Here is a 23,238-nt window from a genome sequence, read left to right as displayed (position 1 = left end):
GAGGAAGTTGGGTATGTTTCTGTCGGGTTTTTGCGTGTGTCAGACCGTTCTGTTATCTAGAATGTTAAAATGTTAAAATTATAAATGCCTCCATAAAATGTTTTTTTAAAAAAAAGATGTCTGGAGATGTCCTTTAAATGTGGGGAGGTGCGGTAGAAAGGTGGAGGGATCGTCAGGAGGGTGTCCCAGAGACTAGGGTAAAGCAGCTGAAAGTGTTGAACATCAGTGGTGACATGGAGGAGGTGCAGCCTGGGGTCAGAGCCAGTGGCCTGGGCGGCATGGAGTGGGGCCTCAGATTGGAGGAGGTTCCAGCGTTAAGGGTGGGGGAAACGGTTGTGGAGGGATTTGTAAATGAGGACAAATAATTTAAATTAGATCTGTTGGAGAATGGGAGAGCCAGTGTATATTAGCGAGGATGGAAATAGTCAATAAGTGTGGTTTAGTGGACTGAATGAGTTTGAGATTATTTGAAGCTTCTGGAGTTAGTTGAGGACAATGGCAATGATCACACTGAAGTTTAAACTGCAGGTGACAAAGGCATGGATAAGGGCTGTAGCACTACTGGAGATGAGGTTGGCAATGGTGTGTGGGGGTACATATATAGGTCCTGGATGATGATAGGATAGGCTGCGTGGAGGCCGTGGCATGGTGGCATTGTCACTGGATGAGTAATCCAGAGACCCAGAGTAATGCTCCTGGGATCCGGGTACAAAGTCCTTTTAATGTTCAGTTAGTGGCGATCATTAACCATCAGCACAGAGATGGCTGATGCAGTGAGGGAAAGGACAGAGAGGTGAAGCTGCAAACCACCAACATATGTATGGAAGCTGTCCGTGTGGGTGGACACGGATGATTTCAACAACAGTCAAAATACAGATGAGCAAAAATGGGCCACAGATGGATCCCTGGGAAACTCTTGAGGTGGCTGGAGAAGAAACCATTTGCCTGTAACTGTACAAAATCAATGTCCTCAATCAATTAAGACAAATTGATGAAATTTTGGATTGTCCTTAAACAATTAACATACCTTATAGTTTCTTTTTTGCCTGGAACATATTTACCTAGTGGTAGATATATTTGGTCATGGATCATGAAAATGTCCACTGGTGCTATCTGATATACTTCGGCTTGGAAAGAAAGAGGAGATCATTTTGTATGCGGTTGAATTAGATAAAGTATAAATCTACCTTCACCTGTTTTCATAACTATACCATCCTTTTTGTAACCAGCTGCATTGTGAGACATGAGGGAGTAACACTCACCCTAAGGGCAGCAGGGTAGCATGGTGGTTAGCATAAATGCTTCACAGCTCCAGGGTCCCAGGTTCGATTCCCGGCTGGGTCACTGTCTGTGTGGAGTCTGCACATCCTCCCCCTGTGTGCGTGGGTTTCCTCCGGGTGCTCCGGTTTCCTCCCACAGTCCAAAGATGTGCGGGTTAGGTGGATTGGCCATGCTAAATTGCCCGTAGTGTCCTAATAAAAGTAAGGTTAAGGGGGGGGGTTGTTGGGTTACGGGTATAGGGTGGATACGTGGGTTTGAGTAGGGTGATCATGGCTCGGCACAGCATTGAGGGCCGAAGGGCCTGTTCTGTGCTGTACTGTTCTATGTTCTATGTTCTAATGTTGTTTGGCATCTTAAGCTGAAATATCAGTTTTGCCCACGCTGAGTGCAAGAGGCTAAACCTGGTTGAATGGATGATTCCCACTCAGAATGTTTGCAGGGCGTTTTGTTGGTGCGCCCTCCAGTCAATCCCCTATTTTAACAAAGACCATCTGTTTGGGAGTAAACACGGTGTTTGAGTTGACGTCAAGTGTTACTGCTCATCACATTTCAGTACTGCAGGAGCTGTGAAGAGGACTTCTGAGACACATTGAGAGACTTTCTCGACAACTTTTATCAAGATGTCAACACTCAGTGTTCATAAGATACAGGAGCAGAATTAGGCCATTTGGCCCATCGAGCCGGTTCTGCCATTCGATCATGGCTAATCTCATCCTTGTGGGACAATGGTAAGTAAGTTTGCAGATGACACCAAGTTTGGTAGGGTGGTTAACTCCACTGTCCTGCCCGTTCTCCATAACCCTTTAACCCATTACTCATTAAAAATCTGTCTAACACCTCATTAGATTTACTCACTGTCCCAGCACTCTAGGGTAGCAAATTCCACAGATTCACAAGCCTTTGGGAGAAGTAGTTTCTCCTCATCTCTGTTTTAAATTTGAACAAAGAACATACAGTGCAGAAGGAGGCCATTCGGCCCATCGAGTCTGCACCGACCCACATTAAGCCCTCACTTCCATCCTATTCCCGTAACCCAATAACCCCTCCTAACCCTTTTGGACACCAAGGGCAATTTAACATGGCCAATCCACCTAACCGGCACGTCTTTGGACTTGCTACGTCTTATCCTGAGACTATGACCTCTCGTTCCAGAATGCACCACAAGAGTAAGCCTCTGCTTAACATCTACTTTATCCATACTTTGTATCATCTTGAATATATCCATTTGATCTCTCTTCATTCTTCTAAACTCTAGAGAGTATGGGCCTAAACGTTCAATCTCTCCTCATACCCCTGACCTCTGGAATCAATTTAGTCATAGAGTGGTACAGCGCAGAAAAAGCCCTTCAGCCCATCCAGTCTACACCGACAATAACTACCCATAATCTCACACTAATCCCATTTACCAGCACTTGTCCATATTCTTGAATATGATAGCAGCATTTTCAGTGTTCATCCAAATGATTTTTAAAGTTCTGTGAGGTTTCCGGCCTCCACTATCTTCCCAGGCCGTGCATTCCAGATTCTCGCCACCCTCTGAGTGAATTTTATTTTCTCAGATCCCATTGGAATTTCCTGCCCTCACTCTAAAACCATGCCCCCTTGTGACTGACCCCTCAACCGAGGGGAACAGCTGCTTCCTATTTACCCTGCCCTAACCACTCATAATCTTATACACCTCAATCATAACCCCCACTCTGCTCTAAAGAAAACAATCAAAGCCTATCCAGTCTCTCCTTATAGCTCAGATGCTCCATCCCAGGCAACATCCTGGTGAATCTCCTCCGTACCCCGTCCAATGCAATCACCTCCTTCCTGCAGTGAGGTGACCAGAACTGCACACAATACTCCAGCTATGACCTAAACAGCGATCTGTACAGCTCCAACATAACCTCCTTGATCTTATATTCTATGCCATGACTGATAAAGGCAAATGTTCTATCTGTCTTCTTAACTACCCTATTCGCCTGCTCTGCCGCAATCAGGGATTTGTGAACAAGTACCCAAGATCCATCTGTCCTCTGAGCTTCCTAGTGTCCTGCCATTCATTGTATACTCCCTTCTCCTGTTTCTTCCTCCAAAGTGCATCACCTTGTACTTACTAGGGTTAAATACCATCTGCCGCTGTTCTGCCCATCTGACCAACCCATCTATATTTTACTGAAACCCACGACTCTCTTCTTTGCTATTGACCACCCGAAAAATCTTGGTGTCATCTGCAAACTTTTTTCAAATTTAGAATACCCAATTCATTTTTTCCAATTAACGGGCAATTTAGCGTGGCCAATTGACCTACCCTGCACACCTTTGGGTTGTGGGGGCGAAACCCACGCAAACACGGGGAGAATGTGCAAACTCCACACGGACAGTGACCCAGGGCCGGGATCGAACCTTGGACCTCGGCGCCGTGAGACAGCAGTGTCATCTATCATCGCCCCATGATCTATCTCATCTGTATCATTTATATATATATATATATATATATATATATATATATATTACTAATAATAAGGAAGGTACCCAGCACTGATCCCTGTGGTATGCTACTGGACACAGGCCTCCAGTTACTCAGTCTTCTACCACCACCCTTTGTCTCCTGGTACTAAGACAGTTTTGGATCCATCTCACCAAGTTTCCTTGAATTCCACGTGCTTTAACCTTCTGAATCGGTCTCCCATGTGGGACCTTGCCAAAGGTATTGCTAAAATCCATGTAAACTACATCAACTGCACTTTCTTCATCACCACATTCAGTCACTTTATCAAAAGTTTCTATCAGATGTGTTAGACATGACCTCCCTCTGACAAATCCATGCTGACTATTCCTGATCAACCCATGCCTTTCCAGGTGGAGATTAATTCTCCTTCAGAATTTTCTCCAGCAGTTTCTCTACCACTGACATGAGACTCACTGGTTTGTAATTCCCTGGTTTAATTCTACCACCCTTCTTGAAAAGTGGAACAACTTTCGCTGTTCTCCAGTCCTCTGGCACTTCCCCCATGGCCAAAGAGGAATTAAAAAACTTGCGTCCAGAGTCCCTGCAAATTCCTGCCTCGCCTCCCACGAGCGACATTTATTCTGGAAATTTTCTGAGGACCTTGCCTAAAAAGAGTGAGTGCTATGCTATCCCTCACAGAAGTGCTCCTTCAGTAGGAGCAAGGGAGTGCTTGCTCATTGGCTGGGGGTTTGCCTATATCCGGTTGAGGAATGAAAGGAGGACATGAGACCAGCCCCAGCAGCAGCAGAGAAGGGGGAGGTGAGGGAGGGGACTGTGGACTGTGGATTCAGGACATTGCTCTCCTCCTACCAAGATCTCCAGTGCTGTATCTGCTAACCTAGAGAGCCTGAGCCACCCTACAATGTACTGCTGTGTGCAACCAGAGAACTCCATCCCTTCAGAGGAAGTGGGTGCGAGGAGGCCTGAAAATTGCCTGCAAAATCTGGACTTTCGAACGGGCATCATTTCTTAGCAGAGCACGCATTTAGCGACTGTTTTCAGCATGCGACCAAAATCGTCCACGCTCAGTGGTATACCAGGATCCTTGAAAAACACTGATACAGCAGCACTCGGAGACCGGGACAATTGCTAAAATGCTGAGGACAACGCTCGCTTCCCTCTGTATCTGATTCTTGATGTTTTACCTTGTCTGATGCCACCTAATTGTTTCCTGCTCCCTGCCCATCCGATTTCGGATGCTTAGTTATGATGATTTGTACTCGATCCAGATGATTTGCATTGTGCCCAATGCAATAAGTGCCCCCCCCCCCCCCCCCCCGCGCGCCCCCCCCCCCCCCATTCCCCATAAAGAGAAGCATGATCTGTTGCACAGGGTCATCTAGGATTCTAGGGTGTAACATGACCCAGAAGACAATGAACTCACTTCTTCACTATATTCAATGAAGAGAGTATGACATTACATGACACACTACTGTGTATTTGACTGATGGGCATTTAACAGGTCCTTAAACTCAGGGCAAATGCCTTAAGTCAAATTTATTAAGGAACAAGATTACAGGAAGCAAAATTAAAACCCGCAGTGGGATGGTCACAGCATACAGCGATCTGAAAACAATGCAGTGCTCCCTCAGTAGGGCACCCAAGTGACAGCCTAGATTATGAGTTCAAGTTTAGGGTTCAAATCTGACTCAGTGACCTGGAGGTTCCCAGTGAGACAAAGCCACCACGTAATTGATGCATAAAACACGAACTGGAAATGCACCACGAATGATTTATTCCATGTTCCGTTGTGTGTACAATTACTAACACTTTTGTATTTTTTCAGCCACTTGATGGTTTGGGGAAGGAGAAATGTATGTTGAATAGAAAAGCTTCGACAAACATGTGCCCTATTTTTTTGAGGGATGTAATAAAAGGAAAAGGACCAGGAATCCGGGTTCAATTACGGCCTTGGGTGACTGCCTGTGTGTGTGTGTGTGTGTGGAGTTTGCACCTTCTCCCCGTGTGTGGGTGGGTTTCCTCCGGATGCTCCGGCTTCCTCCCACAGTCCAAAGATTATTTTTTTTTTTTTATAAATTTAGATTACCCAATTATTTTTTCCAATTAAGGGGCAATTTAGCATGGCCAATCCACCTACTCTGCACATTTTTGGGTTGTGGGGGCGAAACCCACGCAGACACGGGGAGAATGTGCAAACTCCACACGGACAGTGACCCAGAGCCGGGATCGAACCTGGGACCTCAGCGCCGTGAGGCGGTTGTGCTAACCACTAGGCCACCGTGCTGCCCTTCACAGTCCAAAGATGCACAGGTTAGGTGAATTGGCCGTGCTGTAATGCCCCTTAGTATCCAAAGGTGTGCCGGTTAGATGGGGTTACAGAGATTGGGTGGGAGATTGGGCCAAAGTAGGCTACTCTTTCAGAGGGTCTGTGCAGACTTGATGGGCCGAATGGCCGCCTTCTGCACTGTAGTGGTTCTATGGACAGCGTGGCTGACAAACCGATGGGGTAAATGCGCCACATTCTGTGGTACTGAATAATCCTGGGTTCATCCCGATCCTATACAGAACTAACAGTCAGGAAAACAGTAGCACCATTACAATTTGAATCCTAGACTAACAGGAGAAAGATTGGTTTGAATTCATTAGAAACATAGGAAATAGGAGCAGGAGATAGCCAGTTGTACCTTTGAGCCTGCTCCACCATTCATTATGATCATGGCTGATCACGCAACTCAATAGCCTAATTCCCCCCCCCCCCCCTTCCAACCCCCAATCCCCTTTGCCCCAAGTGCTATATCTAATTGCTTCTTGAAAACATACAATGTTTTTGGCCTCGACCACTTGCCGTGGTAGTGAATTCCACAGGCTCACCAATTCATCACTACCCAGGGATGTCCTCTGACATTCAGTACATACAGGAAGGGCAGCAGGGTGGCGCAGTGGGTTAGCCCTGCTGCCTCACGGCGCCGAGGTCCCAGGTTCAATCCCGGCTCTGGGTCACTGTCCGTGTGGAGTTTGCACATTCTCCCCGTGTGTGCGTGGGTTTCACCCCCACAACCCAAAGATGTGCAGGGTAGGTGGATTGGCCATGCTAAATTGCCCCTTAATTGGAAAAAAAATGAATTGGGTACTCTAAATTCATTTTAAACAAGTAAATACAGCAGTGGCCATGACTCCGATAAAATCGTGGAATAGTCCCAACAAAGAAAAAGACCACAGCCCATTGTGTGGATACCCACCCTCTTCCAGTGTGCACGTTCTCAGCTACCACACTAAGGCAGGGTTACCGAGAGCCGTACTTCGATGCAATGGTCATATGGTTGTGCATTTAAAAAAAAATATCCACCCGGAAGCATTTTCTCTCTAATAATAAAAAAAGAATCTTTTGCTTTTCCCCGCAATGCCCTCTCAAAGTTCCAAGACCTCGCGACTGAAAATGGTCGCCTGCCTCTCAGCAAAGTCTCTCGGTCCTCCACTCCCAATTTCACTCACGTCCACAAGGGCCTCCGGTCGAACACAGAGTCGGCCTCTGTCCTGTCTGGACGCACACGAGGCAGAGGGGTTAAACAAAGAATGACTTGCCTGCCCGCCTGACACTGACTCCATTCATTTTCATGAACTGCTGAGGTTTCAGCAATATGATTTCATGGTGCCCATGTACTGCCACCGCAATCTTCGCGTTACACCGTCTGTCAAAATGCCACGTGGCGTCGACGTTGTGTTTCTTTGCCAGGATGTTTACAGCCACCATCCCCACGCTGCACCGACTGCTTTGTATCTGATAGTTGCCCAACCCCACCATCTAAAAGAAATGAAACATTAGCATTAATAAAATAACACGGGAGCCTGGCCACTGAAAGATGTTTTGGTGCTTTTATCCAGTCGCTACTTCTACATTTCTGTCGCCTCTTTAACCCTTTTCTATCTGGTTGCTGATCTGCCGAGTTTTCAGCTTTAAAGAGGGCGGATTGACTTATGGCACGACACAATTGCAGCAAGGAACATACCTCAAACTCATTGCTTTAGAAATACGTACTGGAGAGCTAATTGGGGCTTTATTCAGATCTGGAGACTGCAGTTACCTGGCCGATATTCATGGAATCATCGAATCCCTACAGTGCAGAAGGAGGCCATTTGGCCAATCACGAAACCACAGGCCCACTCCCCCGCCCTTTCCCCGTAATCCCACCTAACCGTTGGACAATTTAGCACGGCCAATCCACCTAACCTGCGAATATTTGGATTGTGGGAGGAAACCACAGCACTCGGAGTATACCCACGCAGGCATGGGGAGAACGTGCAGAGTCCACACACTCACCCAAGGCCGGAATTGGACCCCGAACCATAGCCCTTTTCCAGGGTCATTCCTGGTGATAATTCCCTCAGAGTCTGTCTGATCGAAGGTGTAAATGTCCCTGGAGTCTGTGTGACCCCTGATGTAAATACCCCTGGAGTCTGTGTGATCAGTGGTGTAAATGCCCCCGGAGTCTGTGTGATCCCTGGTGTAAATGCCCCAGGCGTCTGTGTGATCCCTGGTGTAAATGCCCTGGGGTCTGAGTGATCTGTGATGTAAATGCCCCTGGAGTCTGTGTGCTCCCTGGTGTAAATGCCCCTGAGGTCTGTGTGATCCCTGGTGTAAATGCCCTGGGGTCTGAGTGATCTGTGATGTAAATGCCCCTGGAGTCTGTGTGCTCCCTGGTGTAAATGCCCCTGAGGTCTGTGTGATCCCTGGTGTAAATGCCTCCCAGAGTCTGTGTGATCCCTGGTGTAAATGCCCCTGGGGTCTGTGTGATCTGTGGTGTAAATGCCCCTGGGGTCTGAGTGATCTGTGGTGTAAATGTCCCTGGAGTCTGTGTGATCCCTGGTGTAAATACCCCTGGAGTCTGTGTGATCCTGGTGTAAATACCCCTGGAGTCTGTGTGATCCCTGGTGTAAATACCCCCGGTGTCTGTGCGATCTGTGGTGTAAATGCCCCTGGAGTCTGTGTGATCCCTGGTGTAAACGTCCCTGGAGTCTGTGTGATCCCTGGTGTAAATGCCCCTTGAGTCTGTGTGATCTGTGGTGTAAATGCCCCCGGAGTCTGTGTGATCCCTGGTGTAAATGCCCCTGGGGTCTGTGTGATCCCTGGTGTAAATACCCCCGGTGTCTGTGTGATCTGTGGTGTAAATGCCCCTTGAGTCTGTGTGATCTGTGGTGTAAATGCCCCTGGGGTCTGTGTGGTCTGTGGTGTAAATGCCCCTGGAGTCTGTGTGATCCCAGGTGTAAATGCCCCTGGAGTCTGTGTGATCCCAGGTGTAAATGCCCCTGGAGTCTGTGTGATCCCAGGTGTAAATGCCCCTGGAGTCTGTGTGATCCCAGGTGTAAATGCCCCTGGAGTCTGTGTGATCCCAGATGTAAATGCCCCTGGAGTCTATGTGATCCCAGGTGTAAATGCCCCTGGAGTCTGTGTGATCCCAGGTGTAAATGCCCCTGGGGTCTGTGTGACCCCAGGTGTAAATGCCCCTGGTGTCTGTGTGATCCCAGGTGTAAATGCCCCTGTGTCTGTGTGATCCCAGGTGTAAATGCCCCTGGGGTCTGTGTGATCCCAGGTGTAAATGCCCCTGGGGTCTGTGTGACCCCAGGTGTAAATGCCCCTGGGGTCTGTGTGATCCCAGGTGTAAATGCCCCTGGGGTCTGTGTGATCTGTGGTGTAAATGCCCCTGGGGTCTGTGTGGTCTGTGGTGTAAATGCCCCTGGGGTCTGTGTGATCCCTGGTGTAAATGCCCCTGGAGTCTGTGTGACCCCTGGTGTAAATGCCCCTGGAGTCTGTGTGACCCCTGGTGTAAATGCCCCTGGGGTCTGTGTGATCCCAGGTGTAAATGCCCCTGGGGTCTGTGTGATCCCAGGTGTAAATGCCCCTGGGGTCTGTGTGATCCCAGGTGTAAATGCCCCTGGGGTCTGTGTGACCCCAGGTGTAAATGCCCCTGGGGTCTGTGTGATCCCAGGTGTAAATGCCCCTGGGGTCTGTGTGATCTGTGGTGTAAATGCCCCTGGGGTCTGTGTGGTCTGTGGTGTAAATGCCCCTGGGGTCTGTGTGATCCCTGGTGTAAATGCCCCTGGAGTCTGTGTGACCCCTGGTGTAAATGCCCCTGGAGTCTGTGTGACCCCTGGTGTAAATGCCCCTGGGGTCTGTGTGATCCCAGGTGTAAATGCCCCTGGGGTCTGTGTGATCCCAGGTGTAAATGCCCCTGGGGTCTGTGTGATCTGTAGTGTAAATGCCCCTGGAGTCTGTGTGGTCTGTGGTGTAAATGCCCCTGAGGTCTGTGTGATCCCTGGTGTAAATGCCCCTGGGGTCTGTTTGATCCCTGGTGTAAATGCCCCTGGAGTCTGTGTGATCTGTGGTGTAAATGCCCCTGGGGTCTGTGTGATCCCTGGTGTAAATGCCCCTGGAGTCTGTGTGATCCCAGGTGTAAATGCCCCTGGAGTCTGTGTGACCCCTGGTGTAAATGCCCCTGGAGTCTGTGTGACCCCTGGTGTAAATGCCCCTGGGGTCTGTGTGATCCCAGGTGTAAATGCCCCTGGGGTCTGTGTGACCCCTGGTGTAAATGCCCCTGGAGTCTGTGTGACCCCTGGTGTAAATGCCCCTGGAGTCTGTGTGACCCCTGGTGTAAATGCCCCTGGGGTCTGTGTGATCCCAGGTGTAAATGCCCCTGGGGTCTGTGTGACCCCTGGTGTAAATGCCCCTGGGGTCTGTGTGATCCCAGGTGTAAATGCCCCTGGAGTCTGTGTGACCCCTGGTGTAAATGCCCCTGGAGTCTGTGTGACCCCTGGTGTAAATGCCTCCCAGAGTCTGTGTGATCCCTGGTGTAAATGCCCCCAGTATCTATAATAAGCCTTCTCCAGTGTAGACCCTCTGAGTGCTCCTCAGTACCATTATCCTGTGCAGACCATCAGGAGGCGGTGGTTCCACATCGTCCGATCGGCCGCAGACTCGCCATGGACAGGGGCAACTGGAGAGAGTTCGTTGCACAGCTCCCGGCTCCGGTTTGCCTCCCGAGTGTTTCCTGTACCCGGGCATTCCCTCGGCGCATAGCTGACCATCAAGGCAGAAAGATGAAGGTCGGCAGCGAATTGAAGGCGAGCTGAACTGGAGGAATGTGCTTCAAACTGGGCGTCCCAGCACCGACACTGTGGGGGTGGGGTTAACTCCCCCCACCCCACCCCACCCCGGAAACGTAGCAATGTCCAGCAACGACACAAACACACATCAATCACCCCCACAGCAACCGGCACTCACCCTCTCTGCCCCCCTCAGAGGCTATTAACCTGCAGGAAAGCATCTCCAACCAGGGCATTTATATAAACTGCCCTCATTATCCCGGGAATGTCCTTCCAACCTCTCTGCTCTCTCCTCATTGTCTCCACCTGGTATTGTATCCTCTCTCCTGCCACATCCCATCCACTGTCTTGTTAATGATGGATCCACACAGGGATCTGGAAAGGGGGTGGAATGGATTCTTGAATATCGATGCAAAGAATGTGTAACTTCTTGGGAAGTTCTGTATGGATTCTGGAATATCGATGCAAAGAATGTCTAACTCATATGGTTTCAGGAATGCCGATGGATAGAAAGAGTAACATTCTGGGAAGCTCTGTGGATTCAGGAATATCACTTCAAAGAATTAAAAATTTTGGGTAGCTGTGTTGAGCAGTGGAACTCTTTTACCTTTTTACTGAAAATATGCTGCGCTTTATAAAAATTTTTTTTTTAGAGCATCCAATTATTTTTTTTTCCAATTAAGGAGCAACTTAGCGTGGCCTATCCAACTCACATCTTTGGGTTGTGGGTGTGAAACCCACAGAGACATGGGGAGAATGTGCAAACTCCACACGGACAGTGACCCGGGGCAGGGATCGAACCTGGGACCTCGGCGCCGTGAGGCATCAATGATAACCACTGAGCCAGCATGCACTCCTGCTCATTACTCATGGGTGATCCAGGACGTTGGGGTACATGATCACAAGCGGGTATCAAATCTGGATATGCTGCTGCCCACATAACCACCAGGCCTAAAATTTCCCTGTGCAGTTTAGAACCATTTTATAAATGAAACTATCACCCCCAGGAACATTGGGGAAATTTCTTTCTCCCAGTCTCCAGACAAGTGTCGTACCCTCATGAATATTAACTAAATTAGCACAAAACCAGGGCTGAAATCTCAAACACCATGGAGCCAAATAGTCAAATTTTTTAACATGTAAAACAATTTTTTTTTAATATAAATGTTTTTTATTGAGTTTTTGAACAAAGTATATTTGCAGTTATGTACAGAGGATATAATATATATATAGAAGAGAAAGGCACACACACACAAATCACAAAGGGGAAAAAAAGTAACAACACGAGAGAAATACAAAATCAATTATTTACACACATAAGTAGTGTGTGTTTGTGTGTGGGGGGCACGGAAACTTGGGGGGGGAGATATACATTTGGGTGCTGGGGAGACAATTCCGGAGGACAATCATAGAACATAGAACCCTCGAATGGGTCTGGTGCTGGTGTTGACCCTTGCTTTTCCTGGACGTATTTCGCTGCCGTTGTCGTCTCGCGCTCACTTCCGCTTCAGCCGGAACCTCCCGTCTTCCGCCTGTACTCTCCTTTTTCTCTGTTCCTGTGGATGGCAGAATCTTCTCGAGTCTGTACATATAAAAACTGGTCACATTCACTTCTCACTCTCACCAGCAGATGGCAGCAGCTTTCTGTTTGCCCTTATTCTGCCACGCACGCTGGGAAACAATTTAAAAGGTAATTTGCTCCTCCACAGCTGTCTGATCACGTTAATGCACACGTATGTAAACATGTCTCGTTTTCATCCCTACCTATACCCAATAGGCCCCAGCCAGAATGGTGCGATAGGAACAGTTAACGTTAACCTCAGTAGGGGCTGAGAGCAGGGGTATTCCCCCAGAGCTGGGGTAAGAAAAATCCTGTCCCTGCAGTCTGAGTTACTGAAAGCCTCCACAGTCCCACAGGGCCTTGGCTGCTTTCCCCTTTGAAATGGAGAGCTGACTGGTGGTGATTTAACCTGAGGGTCACCACACCTCACGCGAGGGGCAGGGTCGAGAAGGCGGGGCCTTGATGGATAACCTCAGCCGGTACGGGAATGAACCCGCGCTGCTGGCCTCGCTCTGCATCACGAACCAGCTGTTGGTGTAATGATATGTATCATTAACAAGTAAAGGGTTAATGATTACATCTCAGTGTAACACAACCACTAGAGGACAACACTAGTGTCATAATATACGCCAGTATATCATGGTGCAGACACACACTGATGGACACACACAGGGACCAATCAACATGTACAAACACCGCAGCCAATCACCAGTTAGAATACACACACTATAAAGGCAGAGGGCACCACGGTTCCCGCTCATTCTGGGTGCTGCCTCTCAGTGTAACAAGAACTCATCCAGCCCAGCACAGACTCACACCACGTGCTGAGAGAATCAACTGGTTCGGACAAGGCTTAAGTCTATAGTTTAAGTTATCAGCTTTAACCCACAGTCGTCGTGTGTTAGTTAGTTAGAAGTAGTTAATAAAATTGAGTTGAACCTTCATCAGTGTTGGAAGTGTCTGTTCATCTCTCAAGTCTACACTAGCCAACACTTCATGGTACCAGAAGTTGAGGGATGCACGCAATTCTGAGACCTACCCTTCAGTGATCTGCCTTCCACCAGTCTCGCGCCATCCTACAGAATGGACTCCGTTCGCCCGCCGCCGCCTCTCCGCATTGCCGGGAATCTGGGTTCGAACTGGAAACTTTTCAAACAGCGCTTCTAGCTGTACCTCGAGGCCAGGGCCGGTTTTAAGCCTATTTGACCAATTTCATCAAATTGGGCCCCGCACCTTAAGGGGGCCCCGCGCCAGCGGCGACAGAGTTACTGTTTGAAGCCTTTTCTGTATTCTAAGAGGAACTATAGGGTAGTTTTTACTTTTGGGGAACGCACCGCATTACCGTCGACAAATCCTTCAGCCCTGCGCCGCCAAATCCTTCCGCCCGGGTAAGTAAGTTTCAAAATTTTAGTATTTCAAGCATTTAATGTTTTCTTTTGGTTAAAGACAAGCATACTACACAAAATATAAACATACATAAATTTTTACTTTTGTAGAGTAGGGGCCCCGCCATCACTTTTCTAATTGGGCCCCCAATTCCTAGCACCGGCCCTGCTCGAGGCCAGGGGCCTGGAAGCTGCCTCGGACACACGGAAGATTGCTCTCTTCCTCTTCAGAGCCGGGGACCACGCTCTGCACATTTTCAACTCACTCACCTTCGATGAGGGGGAGGAAATCGAAGATCAAGACCGTAATTCTAAAGTTCGACAGCCACTGCGCGGTCGAGGTCAACGAGAGCTTCGAGAGACACATGTTTCAGCAGCGAATTCAGGGTAAGGACGAGCCTTTCCAGTCCTTTATTACCCACCTCCGCGTCCTTGCGCAGTCCTGCAACTACGGGTCCACCTGCCTGCTGTTTTTAGGAGGTCCACCCAGCCCCACAGGGACGTCAAGGCTATCCAACCTACCATCAATGAACCTACTCCAGACCTTGCTTCCGACTGTGCCTGCGTTACCCACAGGTCGCGTTCCCAATCGGCGTCGTTACCATGAACAGGGTGTCCCCCAAGCATCGCACTGAACCCGTCCACGTCCACAGCATCGGCCAGGATGATGAGTGGTGTGCCACCCTTACGGTCAACCAGAGTTCGTCGCCCACCTCAGAGACTGAACTTAGGAACTCTGTATACATGTGGACTTTCTGAAATGTTTTTTTTTCAGTGTCCTTCATTGTTGCATTCGTTCTCCAGTGATTTGTAAATAGATTCATTGGTTGTTCCAGTTCATGGTAGTCATCTGCACCCAGCACCTTCCTCTGTAAATAGTCTTGTTCCCTGTATATAGCTTTGTACATATGTCTTCGCACCTCACACGTAGCTAGGTACATTCTCCACACACCCACACTATTTATTATCACATGCCTATATCAACATTTTTTATAAAAGGGGGGATGTCATAATATACACCAGTATATCATGGTGCAGACACACACTGATGGACACACACAGGGACCAATCAACATGTACAAACACCGCAGCCAATCACCAGTTAGAATACACACACTATAAAGGCAGAGGGCACCACGGTTCCCGCTCATTCTGGGTGCTGCCTCTCAGTGTAACAAGAACTCATCCAGCCCAGCACAGACTCACACCACGTGCTGAGAGAATCAACTGGTTCGGACAAGGCTTAGGTCTCTAGTTTAAGTTAGCATCATTTAGACCCACAGTCATCGCGTGTTAGTTAGTTAGAAGTAGTTAATAAAATTGAGTTGAACCTTCATCAGTGTTGGAAGTGTCTGTTTATCTCTCAAGTCTACACTAGCCAACACTTCAACTAGATTACACTATATATATGAGAACTCAAAGGACCTTGGGTCTCTTCGAACCAGGACAGTAGAGTGTTAGAGAGATAGATCACACTGAGGAAGTGCTGCACTGTCAAAGGGTCAGTTCTGAGAGGGAGAACTGTCAGAGGGTCAGTACTGAGGGAGTTCTGCACTATTAGAGGGTCGGTACTGAGGGAGTGCTGCACTGTCAGAGGGTCAGTACTGAGGGAGTGCCGCACTGTCAGAGGGTCAGTACTGAGGGAGCACCGCACTGTCAGAGGGCCAGTACTCAGAGGGAGTGCTGCACTGTCAGAGGGTCAGTACTGAGGGAGTGCTTCACTGTCAGAGGGTCGGTACTGAGGGAGTGCTGCACTGTCAGAGGGTCGGTACTGAGGGAGTGCTGCACTGTCAGAGGGTCAGCACTGAGGGAGTGCCGCACTGTCAGAGGGTCAGTACTGAGGGAGTGCCGCACTGTCAGAGGATCAGTACTGAGGGAGCACCGCACTGTCAGAGGGCCAGTACTCAGAGGGAGTGCTGCACTGTCAGAGGGTCAGTACTGAGGGAGCACCGCACTGTCAGAGGGCCAGTACTCAGAGGGAGTGCTGCACTGTCAGAGGGTCAGTACTGAGGGAGTGCCGCACTGTCAGAGGGTCAGTACTGAGGGAGCATCGCACTGTCAGAGGGCCAGTACTCAGAGGGAGTGCTGCACTGTCAGAGGGTCAGCACTGAGGGAGTGCGGCACTATCAGAGGGTCAGTACTGAGGGAGCGCTGCACTGTCAGAGGGTCAGTACTGAGGTAGAGCCGCACTGTAAGAGGGTCAGTACTGATGGAGTGCCGCACTGTCAGAGGGTCAGCACTGAGGGAGTGCCGCACTGTCAGAGGGTCAGTACTGAGGGAGTGCTGCACTGTCAGAGGGTCAGAACTGAGGGAGTGCTGCACTGTCAGGGGGTCAGTACTGAGGGAGTGCTGCACTGTCAGAGGGTCAGTACTGAGGGAGTGCTGCACTGTAAGAGGGTCAGTACTGAGGGAGTGCTGCACTGTCAGAGGGTCAGTACTGAGGGAGTGCTGCCCTGTCAGAGGGTCAGCACTGAGGGAGCGCCGCACTGTCAGAGGGTCAGTGCTGAGGGAGTGCTGCACTGTCGGAGGGTCAGCACTGAGGGAGCGCCGCACTGTCAGAGGGTCAGTACTGAGGGAGCGCCGCACTGTCAGGGGGTCAGTACTGAGGGAGTGCTGCACTGTCAGAGGGTCAGTACTGAGAGAGCGCCGCATTGTCAGAGGGTCAGTGCTGAGGGAGTGCTGCACTGTCGGAGGTGATGATATCAATCATGGGAGGGGCTTGGTCTGTTTTTAGTTTCATTTTGAGACCTGTCCTGTTGCTGTTCACTTTAGTTTCATTTTTAGAGTTCTGCTGTGGATTCTGAGGAAAGGAGGCGTGTTTATCAGACTGACTTCTGAAAGCTTCGCTCCCAAGGACTTTGGGAATAAATCTATCAGTGTTAACTTTATTAATAAGTGGCATTTGATCTGTGTGTCCAAAGAGAGAAAATGCTGGAAAATCTCAGCAGCTCTGGCAGCATCTGTAGGGAGAGAAAAGGGAGAAAAGGGCTAACGCTTTGAGTCCAGGTGACCTTTTTGATCTGTGCGTGTGGCTTTTGCTGAATTGAAATTTTAGAAGTAAGCTCAAAGACCTTTTTTTTGTAAGAACTGTTTAGCTGTTAATTGATGAGCTGTTTTTTTTTTTGCTTGGCTGTTAATGGGGTTAATCCGTGTTAATAATAACGTTAGTTTTAATATAAAAGATCAAATTGTTGGGGCCTCGCCTGGTTTTCTAATATATATTAGGATCTAATTCAGGTACCCTAACACTTTGTGTAAAGTTAATTTAAGAAGTAATTTTATAAGTGGAGTTGTTACGGTAAGACTTATTCGTAAATTAAATATTGGAGGGGTAGATTACATCCTAGGTAATGATTTGGCTTCTGAAGACAGTCATGTGCTGACAACTGTATTGCAACAGCCAGCTGATCCCGGTGATCTTAACAACCCTTTGAAAACCACTGTAGAGAAAAATGTGACACTAATTGCAGCTACGAAGCAATTGGTTAACACAAAAACCCAACTTTCACGTTTACAAGAGAAAGTTGGGCAGCACGGTGGAGCAGTGGGTTAGCCCTGCTGCCTCACAGCGCCAAGGTCCCAGGTTCGATCCCGGCTCTGGGTCACTGTCTATGTGGAGTTTGCACATTCTCCTCGTGTTTGTGTGGGTTTCGGCCCCACAACCCAAAGATGGGCAGGTTAGGTGGATTGGCCACGCTAAATTGCCCCTTAATTGGAAAAAATGCTCCCTCTAAATTTATTTTTAAAGAAGTGGAAGAGAAAGTTTGTGAATGGGAAAAGAGAGAAAACTGATGAGAACAACTGAGAGTCAGTCATGGAAAGTGAAACATTTGACTGAGGATTTGAACTGACCAAAGAATAATCTTGAAAAAGCAAACTTTGGAAAGGTTGTTCTTCAGTCAAATCCTGGTGAACGTCAAGCATCAGGAGTGTTTATGAAGGAATCTGGGATACTGGAGGACCAAGATGGCAGCCAGATGGAGGAGTTGGGCCTGGGGGAGAGGGTTTTGGGGCTGCCACATGTCCAAGCCCAGAGTCCATGCCGCGGATTCAGCGCTGCCACTCCACCGTCACACGGCACACAGCGCTAAATCCATCCACTGTAACCACAGCAACAGGCCAGTCTTGCGATCTGTCGAGAATCCGGGGGGGGGGGGGGGACCAGAATACATTCCACAACGGAAGGCCAAGAATCTGATGTGAATGATTGGGCTGGCTTGGTTAATCGGTTTACCGTCTGGAATCATTATTTTCCTTCTTGCCAAACGAGAGGTGGACAAGAACCGCCTGAAGCAGCTGAAGGTCAGACAGAGGATGAAGAACGCCAATGAGGGCGAATACCAGAGTGATTGCTACCAGTGAGACTTGGAGTGCAAAAAGCAGACCATAACTTTGCCCTGCCTGGTACCATGTGACACTCCAAAGCCCCGCACCTCACATTTCCCATTGGTCACTCTGTGGGAGTCCTTGAACCCCTCAGTCCTATTCCATCCTCCAGCCTGCCGTCTCCCACTGGGCAGTTGACCTGTTGAGTTCTTTGCAGGAACTCAATCCACGAGCCATCAGCTGTGCCTTTGAGGTTCTAGGTTTCTGTTCAAAATCCTGAGAATGTTCTGGAATGGGAGGTTGGGAGGGAGGAGAGATGCTGAGACGTTGTGTCCCTCTGCAGTCCAACTGTTTTCTCTATCATTGCACAAGACACAAGGCCTGTTTATTTGATGCTGCAGCTGATGAATCACTTGTAGTGTCATCACTATTTACCTTCTGTCTCAGACTTTACTTTGTTTTACTAAAGCATAACTGGAATAAAAGTATTATATACAAAAAAAAGAAGTGTTTATGAAGTAACAGTGTTTATAGGCAGCACGGTAGCATGGTGGTTAGCACAATTGCTTCACAGCTCCAGGGTCCAAGGTTCGATTCCCGGCTTGGGTCGCTGTCTGTGGGGAGTCTGCACGTTTTCCCCGTGTGCGCATGGGTTTCCTCCGGGTGCTCCGGTTTCCTCCCACAGTCCAAAGATGTGCAGGTTTGGTGGATTGGCCATGCTAAATTGCCCTTAGTGTCCAAAATTGCCCTTATTGTTGGGTGGGGTTACTGGGTTATGTGGATAGGGTGGAGATGTGGGCTTGGGTAGGGTGCTCTTTCAAAGAGCCAGTGCAGACTCGATGGGCTGAATGGCCTCCTTCTGCACTGTAAATTCGATGAAGTAACCTGAAAAATGCCTTGAGCAAGATAAGGCAGCTCTGGTAAACCAGAATAATGCAGAATTAAAATGCTAAACCGACAAACTGTTAGAGCTTCGACCTGAAAAGAACAATGAGATTTTTGAACTTCAAAGCAAATGTGGAGGAATTGAAGATGAACATGGATGGTAGGGAATGTCACAATTCAAAGTTGTTCCTGGAGATAAAAATCTGCTTATCGAATAACGATCCAGCTGAGCAAATGACTGATCCAAGTAATATTACTGATGTATCAAAGTCAGTAAAGTACAATGAGAAAACAACTGAAGTAGCCGGAAAATAGGAAAGTACAAATTGTGAACCGGAAGTGCTGGCATTGCAAAATGATCTTTTTGAGTCAATGGCTCTGATTGAGACTTTGATTTTTAAATGCTTGTCGGTGATACTGGACAAGATGTAGTAGTTGGAAGAAAGGCGAGTGAGCAGTTTCCCAAAGATTATTCAAACTCTACTGAGAAATAGACTCCGATAGTTCAGAACTTAGAATCATAGGATCCCTACAGTGCAGAAGGAGGCCATTCACCCCATCGAGTCTGCACGACCAAATTAGGGGCAATTTAGCACAGCCAATCCTCCCAACTTGCACATCTTTGGACTTGTGCAAAAAGGGTGAAGGAACAGAACAAACTATGAAACCTAAAAAAGAGCAGAGTTTAAGCTTTGTTTGAAAGAGTCATTTGGAAAACCTGGACTGGATGTCAGAATGCAAACTGCAAATGAAAAGCATCATTGTGAAAGAAAATTTGGGAGTGGTGTCTGGGGTGATTCTGAGCAGAAATCCACAGCCATTCACTGGTTCAGAGTGGAGTGTGTGTATCTGACCACAGCCAATATGTGTGCTTAAAGGGACTCTATGCTACTGAGACCATTGTAGCTTATGATGTACTTTGCAAGCCTCCCCGGACAGGCGCTGGAATGTGGCGACTAGGGGCTTTTCACAGTAACTTCATTGAAGCCTACTCGTGACAATAAGCGATTTTCATTTCTTTTTTCATTTCATGTTGATCTTGAAATCAGTGTGTATTTGTTAAGCAAAGGGGGAGTAAAGGAGTATTGTATCGTAATAGTTTTTCATGTTTAATAAATGTTTTTTTCTTGTTGTTAAAGTAATTACTGGTCCTGTTACTCTGTCCCTCCACATTTCCTAAAAAAGTGGTGAGGTGAGAGTTACTGCCCTTGACAACAAGGCAGTATTTATACTGAGGATGGCATCAAGGATCCTTAGCTAAATTGGAGTCAAAGGGAATCAGGGGACGCTCTCCGCTAGTTGGAGTCGTACCTGGCACAAAGGGAGATGATTTGGTGGTTGGAGGTCGATCATCTCAGCTCCAGTTAGTTAGTTTAATACTGTGTTACTAATAACGTTTGTTTTATATTCCTATTTGTGTGTGGAGTCACTCTTGGAGCAAAGTATTCTTTCCTCACAGTCTTAAGGATTAAAAATATTGGGGTTTCTGTCTGGTATCCTAGCAACTGTTGGGGTCTGGTCTGGGACCGTAATAGATATGGGAAATCCCGTTGACAGCGGCGGGACCGGTAGATCCCGCTGGCGCGCCACCTCCCCCACCAAAAAACACACAGCAGGGTGGTTGGTAAATCCCGCTGTGTGTGTGTGTGTGTGAGAGAGAGACCGTGTGTGAGAGACTTTGTGTGAGAGACTTCGTGTGAGAGAGACCGTGTGTGTGAGACTGTGTGAGAGAGACTGTGTGAGATACTGTGTGTGTGAGAGACCGTGTGTGTGAGATACTGTGTGTGTGAGAGACCGTGTGTGTGAGATACTGTGTGTGTGAGAGACCGTGTGTGTGAGATACTGTGTGTGTGAGAGACCGTGTGTGTGAGATACTGTGTGAGAGAGACTGTGTGAGATACTGTGTGTGTGAGAGACCGTGTGTGTGAGATACTGTGTGTGTGAGAGACCGTGTGTGTGAGATACTGTGTGTGTGAGAGACTGTGTGTGTGAGAGACCATGTGTGTGAGAGACCGTGTGTGAGAGACTGTGTGTGTATGTGAGAGAGACTGTATGAGATACTGTGTGTGTGAGAGAGAGACCGTGTGTGAGAGACTGTGTGAGAGAGACCGTGTGTGTGAGAGACTTTGTGTGAGAGACTTCGTGTGAGAGAGACCGTGTGTGTGAGACTGTGTGAGAGAGACTGTGTGTGAGAGACTTCGTGTGAGAGAGACCGTGTGTGTGAGACTGTGTGAGAGAGAATGTGTGTGTGAGACTGTGTGAGAGAGACTGTGTGTGTGAGACTGTGTGTGTATGTGAGAGAGACTGTATGAGATACTGTGTGTGAGAGACCGTGTGTGTGAGAGACCGTGTGTGTGAGACTGTGTGAGAGAGACTGTGTGTGAGAGACTTCGTGTGAGAGAGACCGTGTGTGTGAGACTGTGTGAGAGAGAATGTGTGTGAGAGACTGTGTGAGAGAGACTGTGTGTGAGACTGTGTGTGTATGTGAGAGAGATTGTATGAGATACTGTGTGTGAGACCGTGTGTGTGAGAGACTGTGTGAGAGACCGTGTGTGAGAGACTGTGTGAGAGAGACTGTGTGTGTGAGACTGTGTGTGTATGTGAGAGAGACTGTATGAGATACTGTGTGTGAGAGAGAGACCGTGTGTGTGAGAGACCGTGTGTGAGAGACTGTGTGAGAGAGACCGTGTGTGTGAGATTGTGTGAGCGAGAGACCGTGTGTGAGACTGTGTGTGAGAGACCGTGTGTGAGAGACTGTGTGTGAGAGACTGTGTGAGAGAGAGAGACCGTGTGTGTGAGACTGTGTGTGAGAGAGAGACCGTGTGTGAGAGACTGTGTGAGAGAGAACAAGTGTGTGTAAGACTGTGTGAGAAAGAGACCGTGTGTGTGAGACTGTGTGTGAGTATGAGACTGTGTGTATGAGAGAGACTGTGTGTGTGAGACTGTGTGTGAGTATGAGACTGTGTGTGTGAGAGAGACCGTGTGTGTGAGAGAGACGTGTGTGTGAGACTGTGTGTGTGAGAGAGACGTTTGTGTGAGACTGTGTGTGAGTATGAGACTGTGTGTGTGAGAGAGACCGTGTGTGTGAGAGAGACGTGTGTGTGAGACTGTGTGTGTGAGAGAGACGTTTGTGTGAGACTGTGTGTCTGTGTGTCATGATGCAACATTCACAATTCTCCATTCCTCTGGCATAAACCCTGGGTTTATGGAAGATTGGAAAATCATGGCCTGTGTGTGTGACACAATTTTCACTCCCACCTCCTTCAGTATCCTTGGATACATCTCATCTGGTCCTGGTGCCTTATCAACTTCAAACACAAACAGCCCCGTCAGTATCTCCTCCTGATCAATTTTAAAATTCTTTTGAGTGGCTGAACAATCTCCTTTTCACCATGAGCTGGTCAGAATCCTCTGCCTTTGTCAGATGCAAGGTATTCATTTAATACCTCAGGTATGTCCTCTGCATATATTTCCTTTTTTGGTCCCTAATCTTCCTCTTGTCATCCTTTTACTGTTTGTCTGTCTATAAAAGACATAGATTCTCTTTTATTTTAGCTGCGGGTCTCTTCTCACGGCGCCTTTACTTTTCTTACTTGCTTTTTCAATTCTCCTCTGAACCTTCTGGCCGAGTTCCCAATTGTATTATTCACCTGACATCCGACATGAACACACGTTTTCTACTGTATCTTAATCTCTCTTTCTTTCATCATCTATGGTGCTCTGGATTTGTTTGTCTCACTTTTCCCCTCGCTGGGAATATACCTTGACTGTACTTGAACTATAAGACCATAAGACATAGGAGCAGAATTAGGCCACTTGGCACATCAGGTTTGCTCCGCCATTCAATCATGGCTGATATTTTCCCATCCCCATTCTTCTGCCTTCTCCCCATAACCCCTGATCCCCTTATTAATCAAGAACCTATCTATCTCTGTCTTAAAGACACTCAGTGAATTGGCCTCCACAGCCTTCTGCGGCAAAGAGTTCCACAGATTCACCACTCTGTGGCTGAAGAAATCCCTCCTCAACTCTATTTTAAAGGATCATCCCTTTACTCTGAAATGATGTCCTCTGGTTCTAGTTTTTCCTACAAGTGGAAACATCCTCTCCATGTCCACTCTATCCAGGCCTCATTTAATACCTCAGTATCTTGTACATTTCAATAAGATCCCCTCTCATCCTTCTAAACTCAAACGAGTGCAGACCCAGTGTCCTCAAACGTTTCTCATGCGACAAGTTCTTCA

The 23,238-nt window shown here is 48.0% G+C and overlaps 1 protein-coding gene across 5 annotated transcripts in view; it reads right to left on the bottom strand.

Moving 5' to 3' along the window:
• ptrh1 (peptidyl-tRNA hydrolase 1 homolog) overlaps positions 1-10,930 on the bottom strand; it is a 29,605-nt gene extending 18,675 nt beyond the window's left edge. For 2 of the 5 annotated variants that reach the window (XR_005458517.1, XM_038782205.1), the window contains exons 1-3: positions 10,650-10,929; positions 7,322-7,541; positions 1,028-1,127 (exon numbers count right to left, since the gene is read on the bottom strand). Coding sequence is in view for 4 of the 5 variants with exons in the window: in XM_038782205.1 (XP_038638133.1) it covers positions 1,028-1,127; positions 7,322-7,541; positions 10,650-10,796 (467 nt within the window). In the remaining variant the exon portion in view is untranslated. Of the gene's footprint in view, positions 1-1,027; positions 1,128-7,321; positions 7,542-10,649 lie in introns of all 5 variants that reach the window. The other 3 variants (XM_038782204.1, XM_038782206.1, XM_038782203.1) reach the window with 2 other exon arrangements.
• Between the last annotated feature and the right edge of the window lie 12,308 nt (positions 10,931-23,238).

This window comes from Scyliorhinus canicula, chromosome 21 (assembly GCF_902713615.1).
Source record: "Scyliorhinus canicula chromosome 21, sScyCan1.1, whole genome shotgun sequence".
NCBI classification, from domain to species: Eukaryota; Metazoa; Chordata; class Chondrichthyes; order Carcharhiniformes; family Scyliorhinidae; genus Scyliorhinus; species Scyliorhinus canicula.
Note: the sequence above shows the minus strand (reverse complement) of the source record. Positions and strands in the feature narration are given on the sequence as shown.